This window comes from Pseudorasbora parva, chromosome 23 (genome assembly GCF_024679245.1).
Source record: "Pseudorasbora parva isolate DD20220531a chromosome 23, ASM2467924v1, whole genome shotgun sequence".
Lineage (NCBI taxonomy): Eukaryota > Metazoa > Chordata > Actinopteri > Cypriniformes > Gobionidae > Pseudorasbora > Pseudorasbora parva.
In genome coordinates, this window is record NC_090194.1 from 18884691 (window position 1) to 18906254 (window position 21564).

General features: G+C 48.1%; 1 protein-coding gene across 2 annotated transcripts in view; it reads left to right on the forward strand.

Annotated features, from left to right (window-relative positions):
* The first annotated feature begins 410 nt into the window (after positions 1-410).
* LOC137062308 (interferon-induced protein 44-like) overlaps positions 411-21564 on the forward strand; it is a 60351-nt gene continuing 39197 nt past the window's right edge. For both annotated transcript variants that reach the window (XM_067433171.1, XM_067433172.1), the window contains exons 1-3: positions 411-542; positions 2023-2155; positions 2281-2314. In XM_067433171.1, the coding sequence (XP_067289272.1) occupies positions 2092-2155; positions 2281-2314 (98 nt within the window). In that variant the 5' untranslated portion in view covers positions 411-542; positions 2023-2091. The remainder of the gene's footprint in view (positions 543-2022; positions 2156-2280; positions 2315-21564) is intronic.

Below are 21564 nucleotides of genomic sequence, written 5' to 3' on the forward strand. Positions count from 1 at the left end.
ATTTTTCGTTGGTCTTAGTAAATGATGTAACTATAGAAGAGTCAAGTTTTAAATAGGAAAAATATTAAGTCTTTGGTCATTTTTTGAGCACTGTTGCTGATGGTCTAATATGATTCAATGATGTATGTTAAGCTATGCTAAAAGTGCTAGCACCAGATACCAGATACAAAACTTTAACTTTAAACGTTTAACTCAAAGGGACTTGGAAAATGAACCTATTTTCAAAAAAAGTGGTATTCCTTTAAGCTGTTTTAGTGACATCGTGGTGACCCAACACCTTACCATAAAAATACATCTTTTTTTTTCTTTCTTTTTTTGGTCTCCAATCTGTGTATATATACAGTATCAGATATTAAATATATAAATAATCACACAAACCTTTTTATTCTGTAGGTTTGTGCCTTTGCTATCTTGGCCCCCTCTCCCTGGAATGACACAGCACTTCCAAATCACTTTCAGTTTCTAATTCCTGGAAATGCAGGCAGAGAAAGTGTGGCTGAACAGACTGGCGTAGAAGGGGCGAGGAGAGCAGATTCAAACTGGTGAGTCAGAGAAGAGTCAAAATTCAAGGAAAAATGGTCTGACATTGATTCGGTCTTCCGACCTTTTGATTTTGACTAACACTAACGTAAAATGTGAGTGAAATATGCTAAGACGGTGCTGCTTCTGAAGACAGAGAGAGTGTGCGCACTACGCTGTTTCTCTCTGTTACTCAGTTAACATACGCCCTGTCATCTTGCAGGTCTTTAATGGATTTAAAGGATTCACTTTCTGCATCCTGTTAGGATTATACATATTTTACTTTGTACTGATGATGTGTATCCGACATTTAATTTGATATGATTTAAAAAAATACTGTTCCCAGTATTCTTTGTAAAATTGAAAGTAAAAGTGAAAAAGGAACAGTAGCTTATATAAAGGGGTACTGTGGTTTAGGGGGGGGGGGGGGGGGGGGTGAAATGCTGTTTCATGCATACTGAGCTTTTTACACTGTTAAAGACTTGGATTCCCATCCTAAACATAGACAAAGTTTCAAAAATTAATGTTGGACGTTTGATGGAGTGTTTCTGTGTTAAAAATACTCCTTCTGGTTTCTCACAAGTTTCGGAGTCTTTTTCGAGTATGGCTCAGCTTGACGTTAATAGACCGGTCCTTGTATGGGCCGTACGGGCTCTTCTCCCGGTAGGGTGCGCACGCGCGTGACTAGAGCGAGAGAGGAAATGCACGCCCATAAACACTCTCTCAAGCTGCAGATCCAGTCGTCCGTGAACACTTATGTTGGTTATAGTCCGTTGCGCGCTCCACTTCATTCCTCCACTTTGACATTAAACTACTTCCGGGAAGGCAGCGCTGCATTTGAACCGATTTGATTGCAGAAATGACGGGAAGCTTCGCAACATCGCTTCAGTCGCATCGCAAAGTGGATCTCCACACTCCAAGAAGTGTGTTTTTGACGGAGCAGTCCCAGCGATAAAGGTTCGGTCCTGCTTTGGAAGCAGCCGGTGAGTAAAACTGCTTCAAATGTCTGTGCTGTTGCTTATCGTCGCGTGAGTAAACATCAGTAAACGACACGATCGCGTGCTTCGTCATTCAAATGCGCTAACGGACTTCATTGCTGTTCTATGTATAACGTTACACTAGTATGACGTGCAAAACCTCATAAACTGCGAGTAAAGACACACAAATGTTGACAGGCCACTAAATACAGTACATACCACAGAGACGGACGTCCTGCTGTAGCTGTTTATATTTCAGCCTCCGAATATGATTCTGGATCATATCTATTAGCTGAGATCGATAGCAAGGGTTTCTCTACGCTTGAGGATGTCACCGCTTTGCGCATTCGTCATTCTTTAGCTTCGCCCACACGATACGCCTCCAGGCGCTCGTTTTTTTTCCGGAAAGACTTGGTACAGCCCATATTTCTTTTATAAATATGATAAAACTAAATACTTTTCGGAGATAGGTGCTCAAGATTGACATGAGATTGACTGAAACTGAGTTTTTAACCCCCCCTTTAAGCTTTCACACTGGGCTGCAGACTGACTGAACAAACGTTAAGTGATCATTCTTCTAAGAAATAGCCAAAGAATGGGAGGCAGTGCATCACGACCGGATCCAACACCATCTAAACCAGATCCACCACCAAGACAAGGTAGAGATAGGCAATGATTTACAACTCTTGTTCATGTTTTCATTATTATGATTTGTATTCTGACAGAGCACACATACAATAGATTGTTATATAAACTGTGTTTTCTTTCAATATACTTTATATAGAACTGGAAACCCCATGGAGAAGAATTGTCTGGGGGTAGGTTTACCCTACATTATGCTCTTTAGAAAATAATGTTGATTATTTATTTGTCTGCTGTCTTATTTCTATGAATAGACATGGAATTCAGATTAAAGGGCAAATAAATGTAAAATGTAATCTAGAAGATATTATTTAGAGCAAATCTCATTAGTAAGTATTTTATATTTATAAAATGAGTGTTGCTATATAACTTTCATAACAAAACATTTTTAATATGAAATATATATAAATAAATAACAACATACATAAAGTAATAGCAATAATAATGAATGCATCATTTTAGGGTAAATGGACTCCATTTAAATAGCGCTTTACATGTTGATTTATATAGCGCTTTACATGTTGCCTCACTTTCACCTATTCACTCACTTATTCACCCTTGGTCAGGTGGAACCGGGGATTGAACCACCAATCTTCCGGTTTGTAGACAATCTACATGAACCACTAAGCCGCACCTAATCAATAGACATTTTAGCTCCCATTCAGTCGGTCACTCTTGATGCCACGTCGAAGTACCGATGAATAGAAATCTCGCTTGAGCCAATCTACTATAATTGTAACTAAACGAACCAATGCACAATGCACCAGCTGCTCATGCCACGCAGCACGGGTATAAATGAGGCACAGGTGCTTCCATCAAATCATCCTTTTGCTTCGGAGCCGAGTGGTGGAGGTGATTCCCAGATGTGCATGTAAAACTTGTCAGTATGGAACTACTTTGGATATGTAATGCCGAAGGGGCCAAAACTGCATAAGTTTTTCCTCCCTCACTACCCTCAACGATGGGGTGGCTGTGTGCAGACCACCTCCACCCTGCACTCTAAATGCACAAGGGTAGTTCTGAGACAGGGTTGAGCTGCGCATATTGACTAACCATGATCAAGTCACAGCGCAGGCCCTCGGCCAGATGATGTCCACCTCTGTTGTCCAGAAATGCCCCCTGGCTTGCCTTGCTGAGGTGCGAGTGGTCGTCAAGTACACTTTCACTATGCTCCCATCTCACAAGGTGGCTATTTCAGTGGCACTGTAGAGCACTGAGCCCAGCAGTTCTTAGCAGTCAGTAGCGGGCTGAGGCAATCAAGAGCATCCCCTGATGTACCATCAGAGTGCCACGTGGGCCGCCCCTCAGTCTGAGCAAGGCCGTTGCCCCCTGCAAAAAAAAAAAAAAAAAAAACCTCGGCACAGTCTGCTCTACTGTGTCCGCTCTACTGTGTCCGCTGCAGGAAGACGACACCACCCGTCTCTACTGCTGTTTTAGCGGTTGGTGAAAAATCACCTCTGAGACTGGTGACCTGGAGATAGGCAGGACTGCTTTTTCTCTGAAGGAGGGCCGTGCAGAGAATGTTTTGAGTCTAAATTCTGTTCTGCCGCTGGTGTCACAACCAGTGGTACCCAAATTCTCTCTCTCAAGAAAAATAAGCAGTTCCTCTATCTCTGGGTCATCAGGGGTTCGGAGAGTTGTGGCCGGTTAAACGCCAGACCACATTCATCTTCCTCTTCTTTCCTCTCCTCTGCCCACCCGTGGAATCAGGTATGCGTTGCACAGCACACTTACACCTCACTGTGGGCCGCCTCCACGAGACCGTCGCCCCAGGCTGGTGCCTGCATTCCACCTCGCTGCCCCACTGTGGGTATGCCGTTGGTCCCTATGGCCCTGCTTGTTCAGCTTCTGCGAGTCTGGTTCGAGCTCCCCAGTCAGTCTCGCTGGCTCATTTGGACCCCCCACCCCCAGGTTCATGGGCCTCTGCCACACTTCTGTGAGGCGGCAGATGCCCATGTCCTGCGTATGGAGATCGCAGTCCTACTGGCAGCGGCAGTGGGCGGCAGTGGTTCAGTGGTTCATGTAGGTTGTCTACAAACCAGAAGGTTGGTGGTTCAATCCCCGGTTCCACCTGACCAAGTGTCGAAGTGTCCATGAGCAAGACACCTAACCCCAGCTGCTCCCGATGAGCTGGATGGCGCCTTACATGGCTGACATCGCCGTCGGTGTATGAATGGGTGAATGTGAGGCAAAAATGTAAAGCGCTTTGGATAAAAGCGCTATATAAATGCAGTCCATTTACCATTTACTGGCAAAGGACACGATAGATCCGGTCCCTCCAGCCGATATGAAGACAGGCTTCTACAGCACGTACTTCATTGTACCCCAAAAAAAGGGTGAGTTACGGCAGAGCTTGGGTCTGCGAGTACTGAATTGTAGTTTTCACAGGGTACCATTCAAGATGCTCACGCAGAAACACATTTTTGAGTGCATCCGTCTCCAAAATTGGTTTGCAGCGATCAACCTGAAGGATGCGCATTGCTGCACTTTGCGTTTGAGCAAAGTCCTTCCCTTTAGGCTGGCTCTGTCCCCCTGTGTCTTTATAAAGACTCCTCATAGCACAGTCCCAGGAGCAGTTGTGCCAACACAGGAACCTGGTTCTCATACACCTCAGCCAGTTGGGTGTTCGGGTCAACTGGGAAAAGAGCAAACTTGCCCCCGTGCAGAGGATCTCTTTTCTCTGTATGGAGTTGGATTCGGTGGTACGGACTGTGCGCCTCACGGAGGAGCGCGTCCAGTCGATGCTGAACTGCCTGAATAAAGGCAGGATGGTGGTTCCACTGAAACGGCACCAGCTGCTCACTTTCACCCATTCCCTCACTGGCGGCAGTAACACCGCTCGGCTTGCTTCATATGAGACTGCATTAGCATTGGCTTCATGGCTGAGTCCTGAGATGGGTGTGGCAACACAGCACTCAGCAGGTGAGCATTATACTGGCCTGCTGCTGTACCTTCAGCCCGTGGTTAGACCCCTTGTTCCTTCAGGCCGGAGTGCCTCTAGAACAGGTGTCGTGGCATGCTGTGATTTTCACAGATGCCTCCACCATGGGACGGGGTGCCACTTACAACGGGCATGCAGTGTCAGGGGTTTGGACGGACCCGGACCTGCATTGGCACATCAATTGCCTCGAGTTGTTAGCAGTATTTCGTGCTATGAGTCACCTCAAAGGCCGGATATGGGGCAAAGATGTATTGGTCCATACGGACCACACTGCAACCATTGTGTACAGCAAACCATCAGGGTATTCTATGCTGCCATTGCATGTTGCCCGCCATCTCCTCCTCTGTAGTCAGAAGTGTCTGAGGTCTCTTCGGGCCATTCATGTCCCTGGTGTGCGCAATCGTGTGGGAGCTTTGAAGCGTGGTGAAGAGCTCTGGGTAGCTCGGAGGACAGTGAAGCGTGCAGGCAGGGAGCTGGAAAAGCCTGCGCGACCAAGCAGAAGTCACCGCAAAAAAATGGCAGTCAGTATAAGCACATAAACACAGGACAAACAAGATGTGTTTATGTGCTTATACTGACTGCCATTTTTTTGCGGTGACTTCTGCTTGGTCGTGCAGGCAGGGAGCTGGAAAAGCCTGCGCGACCAAGCAGAAGTCACCGCAAAAAAATGGCAGTCAGTATAAGCACATAAACACATCTTGTTTGTCCTGTGTTTTAAATCCTCAAAGTCCGCCATCGAGGGCGTCTCCGGCCGATCAGATATTGTTGTGGGCGGGTATAATCAAACTTTATTATTAACAGTTCTTCAACATGAATGTGTCTTCTGAACATGAACTGTTCCTTTAAATTTGAACTTTCCATCTGAACATGAACATAACATGAACATGATTCATGAACATAGTTATCTTGCCGTCTCATTTTTTTTTTTTAAATATAGCCTATAGAAATTAAATCATTGTGTAATAATGAAATAATGAATGATTTAATTGTATTTATTAATTTTATTTAAAATAATAGACTAATTCAAAGCAAGGCTGTAACCAGGTAAAACAGAACAGGAAACAAAATTCTGGGAAATAATCTTTTTGGGAATATTTGCAAACAATATTTGTTAAATATATTATTAGTCCCAAAAGTGAATAATCATATTCAATATGTAATACTACTATGTTTATACTACGGCCGTTGAATGCTTGAATCTTATTGGCTGATGAACCTTCTGAGGTGTGCAAATATTTTTCTGGGAAACGCACAGTGAACATAGTTCCAGGCAGCTCTCTTGACCACTTTACAGTTCCATATCATAGTTCCCTTTCAGTCGGTCACATTCAATGTGGAATGTCACATCGGAACTGACCGACGAATTGGGATCTGATCTCAGAGACCAATCTACTTCGAGTATGTAAAAACGAGCTAATCGGAGATTGGCATGTGATCCGTGCATTCCATGCTCCGCCCCGTAGCGCGGGTATAAATAGGAAGTGGAATGGCAGATCAATGCTTTCTACTTCGGTGCCAAACAGTGTTTACTGTGTCTATGAGGAGTGTGTGAAAAGAGTCTTGTGAGAGAAGGAGAACTGCCAGTGCGGGTGTGACAGTGCGTCAGCGAGAGATCGACTTACAAAACACTAAAAGAGCTTGTTGGTTCGCTGGGCGTTTTCCCTTTGTATTGAGTGCTCACACAGGCTTGCACTTCCGGACTGTGTGTAGCCGCGGTCATCTCCCTGAGTGTTTCAGCACGCTAAAAGAGCAGTTTTTCCATTCTAAAAGAGCAACACGATTTGACCCTGCGTCTTTTTCAAGATGTCATTCAAACCGTGTGTTTCTGGGTGCGGTCGATTCTTGTCCCGCTTGACGGTCACGTTCGTTGTCTCGCATGTTTGGACGTTCAGCACGCTGAGGCAGCGTTCGTCAATGAGTCATGTTCCCACTGCGGGAATATGACCATCGCAGTGCTTAGGTCCAGACTCCAATACCTCAAAGCAGGTGGAGCACCCTTGCGCATCCCCTCGATCTAGCGGCCTTCCCGCTACAAAGCAGAGGGCTGCTACTTTGGCTGATGACCTGGGTGGGGACCTGAGGGTGACGGTCAGGGCAAACCCGATGGGTCAGATGGCTCCTCGGGCCCCTCCCCCCTCCACTGTGCCAGTGGAGCTTCCGGAAGGGCATGTTCACCTCCCATGTGGAGCGCCAGCCGTCACTTTTGGGGCTCCGGCGGAAGACAGGATGCTGGTCGCAGCATCGGGGGACAAGCTAATGGGCTCTGAGGATGAGGATTCGGCTGCGGCTGTATTGCCCCCTTCGGGTGTGACAGCGTTGTCCAAGTCGGACCCAGAGATTACAGCTATGCTTACCCGGGCCGCCGCAAGTGTCTGGCTCGAGTGGAACCCTCCACCGTGTCCAGAACCTTTGCGGTCGGATGATTGGTTTCTCGGGACAGCCCGTGCTGGTTCTCAGCGCCCCGCCCCGGTGCCTTTCTTCCTGGAAGTGCATCAGGAGATCTCAAAGTCGTGGGCGGCTCCCTACAGCGCTCGTCTGCGATCGACAGACTCCTCCGTCCTCACTACCCTCAATGGTGGTGCTGTGCAGGGTTACGTGGGATTCCCCCAGTTGAGCAGTTGGTGGTGATGCACCTGTATCCCAAGACCGCTGCAGACTGGCGGGGTGCCCCGCGTCTCCCCTCCCGGGCGTCTAAGTTCTCGTCCAGTATAATGTGGAAGGCTTACACAGCCTGTGGAGAAGCCACATCAGCATTGCATGCCATGGCACTCCTGCAGGTCTACCAGGCCAAACCGCTCATGGAACTGTACGAGGGTAGTTTTGACCAGGGCATTTTGAAGGAACTGTGTGCGGTGACGGACCTCGCCCTTAGAGCGACAAAAGTAACTGCACGCTCCCTGGGTCGGCCGATGGCCACGCTTGTGGTCCAGGAACCTGACAGATATGCGAGATGCAGACAAGGTGCGATTCCTTAATGCCCCAATCTGTCAGGCGGGCCTCTTCGGCGACGCCATCGAGAACTTTGCCCAGCAGTTCTCGGTGGCCCAGAGGCAGACAGAGGCTATCAAGAATATCCTGCCCCGGTGACCCGCTGCTGCCTCCACCTCGTCGCCCGGCTGCAGCACCACCGTCTGCTCATCGCCGAGGGCGTCCCCCAGCGTCCGCCTCCGCACCTGGCAAGCCAAAGCAGCAGCCACCACCAGCAAAGCAGGGTGCCAGATGCAAGGGTGGCGCCGAACCCGCTCAAGACGCTAAACCGGCAGGCAAGCACAAGGGGAAGCGACCCTGAGACGGGCAGCCCAGGGAGAACACTAGCTTCTCTGAGGGAGATGATGTCCGCATCCCTCCCCCACCCCCCAGAGGAGGACCGGGGGCCCTGACTGGTGTGATTACAACTCTGCCGCCAGCTCTCCAGAGTTTGGCGGTACCCACTTTTTCACAAAAAGAGCAGTTTCTTATCTCTCTGAGCCCTAAGAGGGCCAGGTTGGCAGTTTACGACGTCTCCGGGCCTTGTCTCTCCCTCCCTCCCCTCCCCTCCCCTCGCCAGGGGGCAGCAGAGTGGGCTTCGAGTACACCCCCGGGCCTTCTCACCCACACTCTGCCCCACTCTGGAGTAGTCAGACAACACTCCAGGCCACCTCCGTTGAGCCAGAGCACTCTATTTTGCTGCCCCACCCCGGGTATGTCTGTGGTGCCATTGGTCCCGCTTGTGCGGTCCCTGGGAGCCTGGTTACAGCTTCCCAGGCCGTCTCGTTGGCTCATCCGTACCATCAGACTCAGCTATGCGATTCAGTTCGGCCGCCTGCCACCCAAGTACAAGTGCATCCTCTTCACCTCTGTGCGAAGCAGCGATGCTCATGTCTTGCGGTCAGAGATCCAGGTCCTACTGGCAAAGGAAGCGATCGAGCCAGTTCCTTTAGCAGATATGAAGACAGGGTTCTACAGTCCCTAATTCATTGTACCCAAAAAAGGGGGTGGGTCACTATCAGTCTTGAACCTGCGCATCCTGAATCTAGCCCTATACAAGCTACCGTTCAGGATGTTAACGCAGAAATGCATTTTCGAATGCATCCGTCCCCAAGATCGGTTCGCAGCGATCGACCTGAAGGACACAGACCGTTCCTACGCTTTGCGTCTTTACAAAAATTGCGGAGGCAGCCATTGTTGCGCTCAGAGAACGCGGCGTTCGCATCCTCAACTATCTCGACGGCTGGCTCATTCTCGCCCAGTCTCGGGAGCAGTTGTGCGAACACAGGGACATGGTGCTCAGTCACCTCAGCCTGTTGGGCCTTGGGGTCACCCGAGAGAAAACTAACTCTCCTCGGGACAGCCCCTCCTTGGCCCATTCCCCTGAGGAAGGACCTTCTTTCTCAGGGACGGGGCACTCTATGGCACCCGCGTCCAGGCCTCTGGAATCTTCATGTCTGGTCCCTGGACGGAACGCGGAGGTTTTAGATGGACTACCTCAAGCAGTTGTAGATACCATCTCTTCAGCTAGAGCCCCCTCTATGAGGCGCCCCTATGCTCTGAAGTGGAACCTGTTCGTTGAGTGGTGCTCTTCCTGTCGGGAAGACCCCCGAAGTCGTTCGATTAGCGTTGTGCTTTCCTTCCTGCAAGATTGGGTGGAGCGAAGGCTATCTCCCTCCACCCTCAAAGTGTATGTCGCCGCAATAGTGGCGTACCACAACGCAGTTGAAGGTAAATCCGTGGGAAAGCACGACCTAGTCGTCAGGTTCCTCAGAGGTGTGAGGAGACTAAATCTTTCTCGCCCAAACTGGATACCCTCTTGGGACTTAGCTCTAGTGCTCAGGGCACTAGAGATCCCTCCCTTCGAGCCTTTGGAGTCAATTGAGCTTAAAATGTTGTCAATGAAGACACTGCTCCCTACCGTATTGGCCTCCATTAAGAGGATAGGGGACCTGCATGATCTTTTGGTCAACGAATCGTGCCTAGAATTCAGGCCTGGTAACTCTCACTTTGTCCTGAGACCCCGGCCCGGATACGTGCCCAAGGTTCCTACCACTCCCTGCTGGGATCAGGTAGTGAGCCTGCAAGCGCTGCCTTTGGAGGAGGCAGACCCAGCCCTGGCTTTGTTGTGTCCGGTTCGGGCTCTTCACGCTTATATTGACCGGACCCAAAGCTTTCGGACCTCAGAGCAACTCTTCATCTGTTACGGAGGCCAGCAGAAGGGAAAGGCTGTCTTTAAGCAGAGGTAAGCCCACTGGATAGTGGATGCTATTGTCTTGGCTTACCAGTCCCAAGACGTACCTTGCCCGTTCGGGTTGCGAGCACACTCAACAAGGAGTGTAGCTTCCTCCTGGGCGCTGGCTCAAGGCGCCTCGCTGACAGACATATGTAGAGCTGCGGGCTGGGCGACACCTAACATGTTCGCTAGATTCTATAGCCTCAGTGTAGAGCCAGTATATTCCCGCATTCTCCCCCCTAGTGGCCAGTAGCGCTAAGTGCCCGTTCTAAAGTGTCGGCTTGCAACGCCACTCCTGCCCTCTGGGCCGGATACTTGAGTTTTTTGTCTCCAGTTATGTTCCCCAAAAACAGCTAACCCTGTCGAGCTCCTCCGTCACCCCCACGGTGTCAGACGTTTCGGACCGTCTGACGCTAGGCCTGCACCCATATGCTTGTGGAACGTGGAAGTAGGCTGAGTTCCATATGTAGTGGTTCCCTCACGGCAACCCCATATGCGTATTCTTCCACGGTACCCGCTACCCTACTCAGCTAGCCCCGTGTTTTTCCCTTGACAGAGCCCGCTCTGTCGTCTCTGGGCGTGTTCTTTCCCCCCTACAATTAGGTTGGAACCACCCCAGAGACTGCCATATGTTGCACTACCCTGCCAGGTTAGTCCTTATGTGTATTCTGCCACCAAGCCTTTCCTGAAGGACATGGCTCCGCAGCGTACCATCTCCCGAGAGGGGCACGCTTTACCAACGTTCAGTAGTCACACTGAGTGGGTCTCGTAGAAACAGCAGTGACTGACCTCCCTGCTTGTAGCCCTGACTTCCATACCATACTAGACAGTACAGTGCGCTCAAGCAGGACGCTGGAAGTGCCAGCCTCCTGGCGTTTTGGTAGGGATCCCAATTTGTCGGTCAGTTCCGACGTACATCGAACGTGACCGACTGAAAGGTAACGTCTCAGTTACATGTGTAACCCTTGTTTCCTGAAGGAGGGAACGGAGACGTACGTCCCGTCGCCAGGTGCTGTGCTTCCACTAGGAGCCCAGTCACTAGTCGGCTCCTCAGCGGAAAAAAGCATTGATCTGCCATTCCACTTCCTATTTATACCTAATACCTAATCTCTGATTGGCTCGTTTTTAAATTCTCTAAGTAGATTGGTCTCTGAGATCAGATCCCAATTCGTTGGTCAGTTCCGACGTACGTCTCCGTTCCCTCCTTCAGGGAATGAGGGTTACATACGTAACCAAGACAATAACTGTAATAACGGAAATTACAGGACTAAAAAAAACAACATAAAGCAACTTAAAGGCTACAGGTGACATTTTTTTCACTAGCGGGGTAATAACAGCGCTGTTTAGAGACATTTTTTCACTAGCGAGGTAATAACAGCGCTGTTTAGAGTCTCTTTCTAATAACTGCAGTAGAATGCTATCAACTGCTCAAGCCTCCGTTACCAGCTTATAAATTACATTTCGGAACTGGCAAAAGAGCAGTAGGATGAGAGAAAGAATAAATAGTCCTACTCACAATAGCGATCTAAGTACAGAAATTTGATTTAATTGGCCATCTGAGTGCTGTTAGACCACATTCATTTCGACTGTCTGATCAGCCTTAAATTCTGTTCCTGTCAATCATGCGGTGTCAACCAATCATACTGCATGAGGCATGGCAGACGTAACTCACACATTAACACACACGAAGCGAATCAGCAAGCGTGGCATACGCAACGACTCAGCAACAAGGTGCTTTTAAGAACAACGCGCGGGCCGCACTAACACTAAATTTTGATATCAATTAGGGGGCCATGTTGCCCAAGGGCCGCGAGTTTGAGACCCCTGCTCTGGATGGTGTAGACCAACAAGGAGGGGGTAGGCAAAGAGACTCTGTTTGATGTCCGGGCGCACCATTGTTTCTAAATAACACTTGGTTTCATGTTGGAGAGTTCCTTACGGGGGTCTTGGTTTGAGATGAGGCAGACACTGTGTCTTTCCCAGCCATTTGGTTTCATTGAGTCATTTTTATTACAATTTCAGGGTTCGGAGAGAGGGTCTCTGGAATGCTTTGCTGTGTCAACTCGCTGCTGGAATATAGATATTGTCAGTGAAAATGTATGTGAATATTTAAGAGTCAGTGACTATTTAATAGATGTCTAACCATAGCCCAAATAGACTGGTCATCTAGAACATGAACATGTCAAAAAAGTTAACCCAAACACATCTCACAAGTTATTTTAGCAAAATGAGTGGGTTACTCATAGCCAGACTATATTGGGTCTATAGTTAACCGAGATGGTGAAAACACATTGATTACTTGCTAGGCAGTGACTAATAGAAACAACACTATTTAGGATTTGTATCTGTATCAAAATTATGTTTTTAAGATGTCAGATATATTTTTCTATTTCTGCGGAAGTATGGTGTGTGGGAAAAAATAAAACTTATGCCATTAATAATTATTTAGGCATATCATGTTATTTTGATATATCAAGTCATTATTTCGACATAACTCGTTATTTTGACAGTATCATTATTTCAACATAATATTTGATTAATTTAACATTTATATTTTTAGCACTTTTCACAATACATATCGTTTCAAAGCAGCTTTACAGAAAATGCATGTGTCTACATTACAATTTAAAGTGATTTTTCAGAGGAGACTGTGTCCAAGTTATATTTTTTTGGATATGTACACATACAAAGGACACAGTTAGCTAACAATGTATTATTAATAAACAAAATTAAGGCACAGACAATGGGCTAAGTGAAATAAAAATACATGTTGTTAACAATGATTAGGGTAAATAGAAAATCGAGCATGGGTGTATGTTGATGCACAGCTGCGCCATCTGATGTTGTAGTAACGAGGTTTTTTGATGGAAGGAAGGAGGCGGAACCGGCGAACATTCAACAAACTTTCATTCAAAATAAATAAACAAAACGAAAGTAAACGGCGGGCAGCCCTTCACGAACGACTGTCCGCACACACACAACAAAACGTAAACAAAACATAACATAAATTCCAGGCCTGGTCCTCTCTGGTCCTTGACTGGTGTCGATCGTCCTTATATGCCTCCGAGCTCCCTCATGAGATGACTCGAGACTGGTGTGACGCTCTTTCGCAATTACGTTCCCGGTCTCACTCGCTCCTCCCATGTCTCTCGCTCGTTCACCTCGCGACATACCCCCATCACCCCGAGACGGCGCCTACCCCGTCCCCCGTCCAAATCTCACGCGTCTGGGGTATGGACAGATGAGACGAGATGAGAGAAGCGGGAGATGGAGACCTAACGACCGGATGAGAGAATGGAGAGAGGAAAAAAAAATTAAAATCTGGTCCGGTTCCCAGACACACTGCCGCTCGGTCCTCACCATCCGAGAGGCTCTTCCTCGCCGTCCCCTGGCGGCCTGCGGTGGCTCCTCCGCTTGAGGGAGCCACCGGTCAGTAGCATTACTTTATAATGGATAAGGAACTTAATAAGTAACCAGTGTAGAGATTATAAATTTGGTTTTATGTGATCATATATATCATTGACCTAGTAAGATTGTATTGTTTATTGAGGATGCAGGACAGCCAGCCAGTAATGCATTTCAGTAATCTAGTCTAGAGATCATAAAAATAACTTTTCTGCATCAACTCTTCTCAGTCACTCCAAGTTAAGTCAGTGAATGACAAATGAGGGTTGCGCTTAGAAGCCTATCACCTTTGATTTCTTACAAAATGAGCCAATTAAATGCCATGTGTAGTGGACAGCAGAATTCCAGGGCCCAGTTTATGGCCGGGCCCCTCTTTTTCAAAGGTTTGCTCCATTTTGATTGGATCTTGTTGGACTAGCACAAACAAGATGTCCAACCCATCAGATAAAGATGCTTGGACAACATCCAGACACCTCTTTGAGGGCAAGAAGAAGACCTCTAGTACCAAGCCCAGGAAGGACAGGACTTCTCATTGGTCCACATGCAGTTTCTGCCCTTCAGCCACCTAGAGACGGCTCCCTAATGTCCTGATTTGTGACGGCCATAAACATTCCTCAGGACCTCAGCAGTAGTGGGTGAAACAAAGAAAAACCAAAACTGATCCATCCAAATCCATTCACAACTATGTTTGGAAACCTTACAACTGATGTAAACTACACACATCCATCTCATACTTACTCAGAGAAATAAGTATTCTCAGTGACAGCTATTTGTAATGCAACATCTTCCACAAATGCAGCTGTTAATGAACAAATGAATGAACACATGACAGTTCAATCTTTTTCCATCATGTTTGGTGTCTATTTGTTTAGTATATTGCCAAGGGTATTCTGGTGGTGGTTTGGAAAGTGAGAAATGCATTGGTGAACTTTAAAGACCCTTTAAAGACGTCTAACTGTGTACAGTATGCAAATGAGTTCCACAGGGGAAAGAAGGGTGGGCCACACAGTGTGCCCTTTCTGATGCCGGCAGCCAATTGCAACACTGGAATGGAGAAGCGCCAAATTGCAATCTCCTCCTATTCGGAAAAGGGTAAAGGTACCCTTTCAATAGACACTCCTTGTTCTGAGTCTCCTCCATGTGAGAGACAAACAGTTCACCAAGTTCTGAGTCTGTCCACTGAGGATTAGACTGTGACAGAGCAATCAGGTTCTGAGTCTCCATGCGAGAGACAAACAGTTCACCAAGTTCTGAGTCTGTCCGCTGAGGATTAGACTGTGACAGAGCAACCAAGTTCTGAGCCTCTGGTTTAACCAGAGAGACAACACAAGATCCAAGGATCTGAATCTACAGCTTGTGAGGCAGCAACAGATACGACAACGTTCTGAGCCTCCAGCCGGTGAGGAAAGAGACATTAACCAACACTACGTTCAGAGTTTTAGTCCAGCCAGACGACTGCAGCAGGTCCAGAGTCTCCATGCTAATGAGACCAGAGCAGATTGACAAACTTCTGAGTGTCTGGTCCAAAGAGGCAGAAGACACAGAGAGACATTTGCAACAAGGTTAAGCTCAGGAGAGCAAACCTTCACTTCAAGGTTCCTTCGTCTGCGTGTTCCAGATTAAGGACCTTCTGCACCTACTTCAGGGCCTCATCTGCGTGTTCCAGATTTTAGGACCCTTTGGTGCCCCAGGAGATCAGCATCCCACAGATCTTCGTGTTCAAGGCTGTTGAAACAGATTCCAGCTCCTTTCTTCAATGCACTGTCTCCCAGCAAAACCATTGGAAGAAGTCATCACCATCGGACTGCTTACTCAACCACGGGGAACGTAAATATCACTTAACCAAACCTCTTTCTAGAGACCTTGGCATTGTTGTATATTATCAGTATATGATTTTGTAATTTACATTACAAGTAATATAACTGATGCTAGTTAATAACAAATAATCTTTTGTTTATTTGTTTAATGCATAATAAGGTTCTTCACCTTAATTTCAGAGAAACAACAGTTTATCTTTCCATAAGATAACGTAGCTCTTCTATAGCCACACTTAACTTACTCACATGTATTTTATGTATTTTACGCACTTTATTCCTTTATCATTCATTGTATTCATTTAGTAGTTGTGTTAATTTTTCTGTTTATCTTTTGTTAATAAAATCTATTTTATTACAATTGTGTCTTCCTTGTGCTGATAAAGCAGAAAAGGCTCTACAAGTTAGAAATCTCACCAATCTTTCAGATAAATCAGCTGAACAACTCTCCCCCCTTTACATTCATTATAAATGACTGGGCAGCCTCCTGTGCGGAGTGTTCTCATACAGCCAAGGTAAAAGGCCTTGACTAGTGTCCCAAACTAACAGGGGGAAAGGTGGTCATCTGATGTACTCATAACCACACCTTAAGCGACGTGCGATCCAAATTCACAACGTCAGCGGTGACGTGAGTACCAATCACTCTCTTACTTAGTGTCCTTGGGTGGACAAAAGTAAAAATCACTACACATGGGTCTGAGGAATTTGCATAAAACAGAATGCAATGATGTGGAAGTTTCAAATTTCAATATTTTATTCAGAATACAACACTGATGACAAATCAAAACTTTAAACTAAGAAAATGTTGCTTCTAGTTGCTCAACTGTCTTAAGTCTTCTTTGTCGCATTTTCCTCTTTATGATGTGCCAAATGTTTTCTATGGGTGAAAGATCTGGACTGCAGACTGGCCATTTCAGTACCCGGATCCTTCTTCTATGCAGCCATGATTTTGTAATTGATGCAGTATGTGGTCTGACATTGTCATGTTGGAAAATGCAAGGTCCTCCCTAAAAGAAATGACATGCAAGGTCCTCCCTAAAAGAAATGACATCTGGATGGGAGCATATGTTGTTCTAGAACTTGGATATACCTTTCAGCATTGATGGTGCCTTTCCAGATGTGTTAGCTGCAGTATGATTGTTTACCGTTCCTTGACCCTACATACAGAGATTTTTTCCAGATTCTCTGAATCTTTGGATGATATTATGCACTGCAGATGATGATAACTTTAAACTCTTTGCAATTTTTCTCTGAGAAATTCCATTCTGATATTCCTCCAATATTTTTCGCCACAGCATTGCGGGAAATTGGTGATCCTCTGCCCATCTTGACTTCTGAGAGACACTGCCACACTGAGAGGCTCTTTTTATACCCGATCATGTTGCCAATTGACCTAATAAGTTGCAAATTGGTCCTCCAGCTGTTCCTTATATGCACATTTAACTTTTCCGGTCTCTTATTGCTACCTGTCCCAACTTTTTTGGAATATGTAGCTCTCATGAAGTCCAAAATGAACCAATATTTGCCATGACATTTCAAAATGTCTCACTTTCAACCTTAGATATGTTATCTATATTCTATTGTGAATAATATATACTGTTTATGAGATTTGAAAAAATATTGCATTCCTTTTTCCGTTTTTGTACAGTGTCCCAACTTTTTTGGAATCGGGTTTGTATAAGGACAGACGCTGGCAATCTCTCATTATGTTTCTGCTTCGGATTATTAACGATGGCACTGTGAGATGACATGGATATGTACATGAAATTTCAAGCCTTTACAGACAGTTATCGTAAGCTTTTTCAGTTTAATGTGAGGTACAGATAAATATTGGAAGTCGATAAATTCAAGTTCATGTAAACTCTTCCCTCCCTCTGCTGTGGCATCGCGTTATATGACAGTCAACACGATGATGATTCAATATTCCTGTTATTATACTTAAAATAGTTTACAGAAAAGGCTTAACAAACTATTGCATAGATAAGCTATATTAAGCCTACAGAACACATCTGGTCATAATTAGCCATTGTTTATTGAGATGATATTAAAACAATTTTGACAAATATAAATGATCAGTATAAGTTGGTCTGTGTTCAAAAGCACACTCATGCGGGATGCTAAAACTGCATTTTTAAGAATTTGTTTAATAATTTATAATTTAACATTCATAAAATGTTAGCATATTACTTATCAATTATTTATGAATATACAATCATGTTTTTTAAATGATTAGTTCGTAATAAAGCAATGCTACTGGTCACTCTATGTCTGTCAGTGGATTTTAAAAATGTTTAACCAATGAAAAGCATTAAAAGAGCTTATGTTAAATCTCGTTACTCGATTGGATTGTCAAGTAAATCCTCACAGCTCATCGCTCCGTCCCTCCTCCTATGGCACAAACACACAGCACAGCACAGAGCTGAACATAACCAGTGATCTTGTAAGGGTAAATAAAGAAATTTTTTTTTTTTTTAATTTTTATTATAAATATAGTTCCCTTTCGAAAGGGAACTCGCGCTGCGTCAGCTGACGCTACGGGGAACGCCTTCAGCGTGACAGGTGTCTGAAATCGCTATCAAATCACAATCCTACTGACCGTCGGCAGCTGGTGATGTCATCACCGTGCGACCAGGAAGTATAAAAAGGCACCGTGCCAACATGACAACATCCTTTCGTCATCAGGGACTGTTTTGTCTGGTTCGCTGGAAAGTCGTAAAATGAAGTGCACACGCAAGGTTAAGGGAGCGTACAGGAAGGGCGCTGATCTGTGTCCCAGGTTTCTTACGCCTGAGGACACACACACCCTTTGTGTGCTCTGCCTGGGGGAAGAGCACGCGCGGGAGGTTCTCGAGGGGGCCTCCTGCGCGAACTGCGAGCGTTTTCCGTTGAGGACGCTCCGCTCTCGCCTGGCCTTCTTCTCGAGGGAAGAAGAGCCAGCATCTGGGAGCGGTCCCACTCAAGCTGAGGCTGAGCGGCGCCGTCTGTCCTGGGGCTCCCAGATGGACCTGGCTCATGGTCTGGAGAGTACAGTTCTCGCGGATGATCAGCCAGGTCGCGAGAGCAGGCTGACGGAGGAGGAGTCGGATGGAGACTCCTCCTCGTCGTCAGCCCATGCTCTTCCGGTCGATCAGAGGATGGCTGTGGATGAGGGGGAAAATGAAGCTGAGGCTGAATCCTCCCAGCCATCCTGCCCCGTGTATGGGGAGCTGTACGATGTAATGGGGCGCGCGGCGCTGAGACTTCAGCTGCCGTGGCAGAGAGCCAGGGGAGAGGCCGCCCGCCCAGACAGATTGGGCGATCGGTTTCTCCCCGACCATAGCCGCCCAGCTCCTGGGAGCCTTCCATTCCTCCCCGACCTTCACGAGCAGGTCGTGGGGGCATGGAAGAAACCCTACTCGGCGCGAATCCATCGGCATCAGCGGTTTAACTTCGCTGATGTCGAGGGATTGGCCGAGGCAGGGTATGTGTCGATGCCGCCCATCGACGAGACGTTCGCGAACTATCTCGCGCCTGGGCGGCCATCGACACTAAGAGCTCCTGCCCGGCAGGGCATACACGTCGGCGGGTCAGGCGGCGGCGGCCTTGCACACAATGGCAGTGTTGCAGGCCTATCAGGCCGATCTGCTGAGGGACCTCGATCAGGGGGAGGGCCTACCCCCTGATGCGATGGCTGAGTTGCGCCGCACCTCTGTCGAGGCGGTGGTGGGAAAGTTCAGAGAGGCGAGGGCACACTCAGCGGCATATAGAACGTGTATTCCGCTGAGGTCCGGGGCGGGGCCCAGGCAGGAGGGTGTCCCTGGCCCTTCGAGGTCCGAGGATCATCGATTGGGCCAACGCAGGAGCGTAGCCTCTCGGGCGCCCCCTCCGTGGAGGAGTAGGACGCAGGAGAGGCGGGACACCCGCAACAGGAGGAGGGACATCGGGGAGAAGAGCCGCTTCCAGCGCCGGAAGCGGGGTGGTGAGTCTCCGCCCCCGAGGGCGCGGAAGTGATGTAAATGTGTCCCCTCCTTTGTTTTTCTGCTGTGTTTCTTTTCTCTCCCCGGGCGCGCTTCACACCAGGCCGCGCGGGCCGATGATGAGCGGATGTGAGACTCTGACGGCCTGCCAGGCCGGTGTGTGCTCTGCCCGCACACAGTGCATCGTCTCTGGGAATAGCGGGATTTCGCGGCCGCCTCCAAAATCGGCCTTGTTTGAGAATGAAGTGCCCCACCCTCAGGTTAGTGCGCATGCATGTTACATGAAGCGATGAGGCACTGAAGACAGCGGGTGAGTCCCCTTTTAGGGCAAACATTCTTCTTTTTAATGCCGTATGTTTGGACTCTATGCTTCCCTGAGGGATATTTTGTCTACAAAAGATGAAGAAAAGTGTAACAGTGGGCCTGTAGTTCCCCGGTAAAGGTGGCTAGAACGATGTTTTGTATAAACACAGTGTGTTTATGTAGGCTGTATGTTTGCTAGTGTAGCAACAGTAGTTTATAAGGCTGTTTCTCTTCTGGATATGTGTAATATGAGCAGTTGAGGCCACCGCACATGCCACGGGCATGTAGCGGCGATATAAACTGACGTATGTTCTCCTGGCGAACGTTTTTAGCTGTAGCCACCTCTGCTAGTGAAATATCTAGATGAATTTGTGAGGTTAGGCTAGCGCATGAACTACAGTAAGGTCTGTCCCAGCCCTGTTTAGGGCCGTTGTGTGTGGGATTATCAGACCGATGCTAGTGCATCAAGTTGGCCTAGGCTGTTGATGGGATGACAGTGGCGTCTCGCGGTGGCATATCGCCCTGGCAGTTGCCCCGGGCTCCTGTCGGTAGTCCCGCAGGAGCTTTATATCCCTACCCGGCCTCCCCGCAGTAGGGTCGTCCGGCCAATGCCCACCCCCCTTCTGCATTTGGGGATTATTAATGCATAAAGGTGTTTAGCAGAATGAATCGCGACTCAGCCAGTGGTCGTGGGGACGGGGTAGGCGTCTCTTCGCGGTGCGCAGTTAGACTGGTTTTGCTAGCCCCTCCCCCCAGAGCTAGTGCGGCCGCCACTTCTGGGCGGCCCCCCGGCTTGGTTCAGGAAATGGCCGGTTATGTGTGTGTTCAATATCTTTCACTTTTTGCTCTGTGTCTTCTGCTTCACCTTTTAGGCTCGGGTCGAGCTGTACTTCGCAACCATCTGAAAGCATCGGTTGGTAGGATGCTCCCCTGGAGTCGAAACACTGTCACGGCTGATGCCCCTGCGCGGACGGCGGACCGCTGGACGACCAGACGGCCGCCCTGGAGGCAGGTGGCGTAAGTTGTACTCCCCTCGCTTTAGAGGGTTCAAGGCGCTTTATGCTGAGTGCACTGCTGTGGGCATTGTGTTTTAGGTCCACGCTGGTAGGCGCTGCCTGAGAGACTGCGCCGTCGCAGAAGGCTGCTATGGGCCGCTGGGGCGGACCGACTATAGAAGGCTGGCTGGCGGGAGACGCCAGCCGAGGCAGTCCGGGCAGTTAACTCTGGGTCAGGTGGTAGGCCTCAGTAGGCCTCCCTGCGGGTGAGTTCCGACATCGTGGCCCATGTGAGCGGGGAGGGTTCTCCCCAACGATGTCGGCTGCAGTAGAAACCTCGTCATAAGTAGGCCCCTAACGGCCTCCCTGGGGATGAGTCCCCAGGTAGTGACTGGATACCCAGTCCTCATCAGCCAGCAGACAGCCACTGTCAGCCCGACTTTAAGGGCTCGCTGAGTTTCAGCACGCCTCACATGGCGTCCCCTGAGGGAGTGACCTAGGGTTCCGACCATTGGTTGACAGGATCTAGGCCGCTTTAGGCCTCCTGTAGGGTGAGCCCCGGTTCCCAGGTCTTGCAATAGTGTGCGTGGGTGCTAGCCAGGCGGCTAGCATAGTCTGCTATCAGGGACGGGCCGCTTCAGGCCGTCCTATGGTCGTTTCCCGGCCCTGCGGGGTTTCCGGTGGGATTTGCCATCGGTTAAGCACCGTATGTCACCAATCTAATGGGGAACTGCCATTCGGCAATAGGCCTCTCCGGGCCGCCCTAAAAGACCGGACTGTATGTAGGCATCAAACAGGCCTCCCTGGAG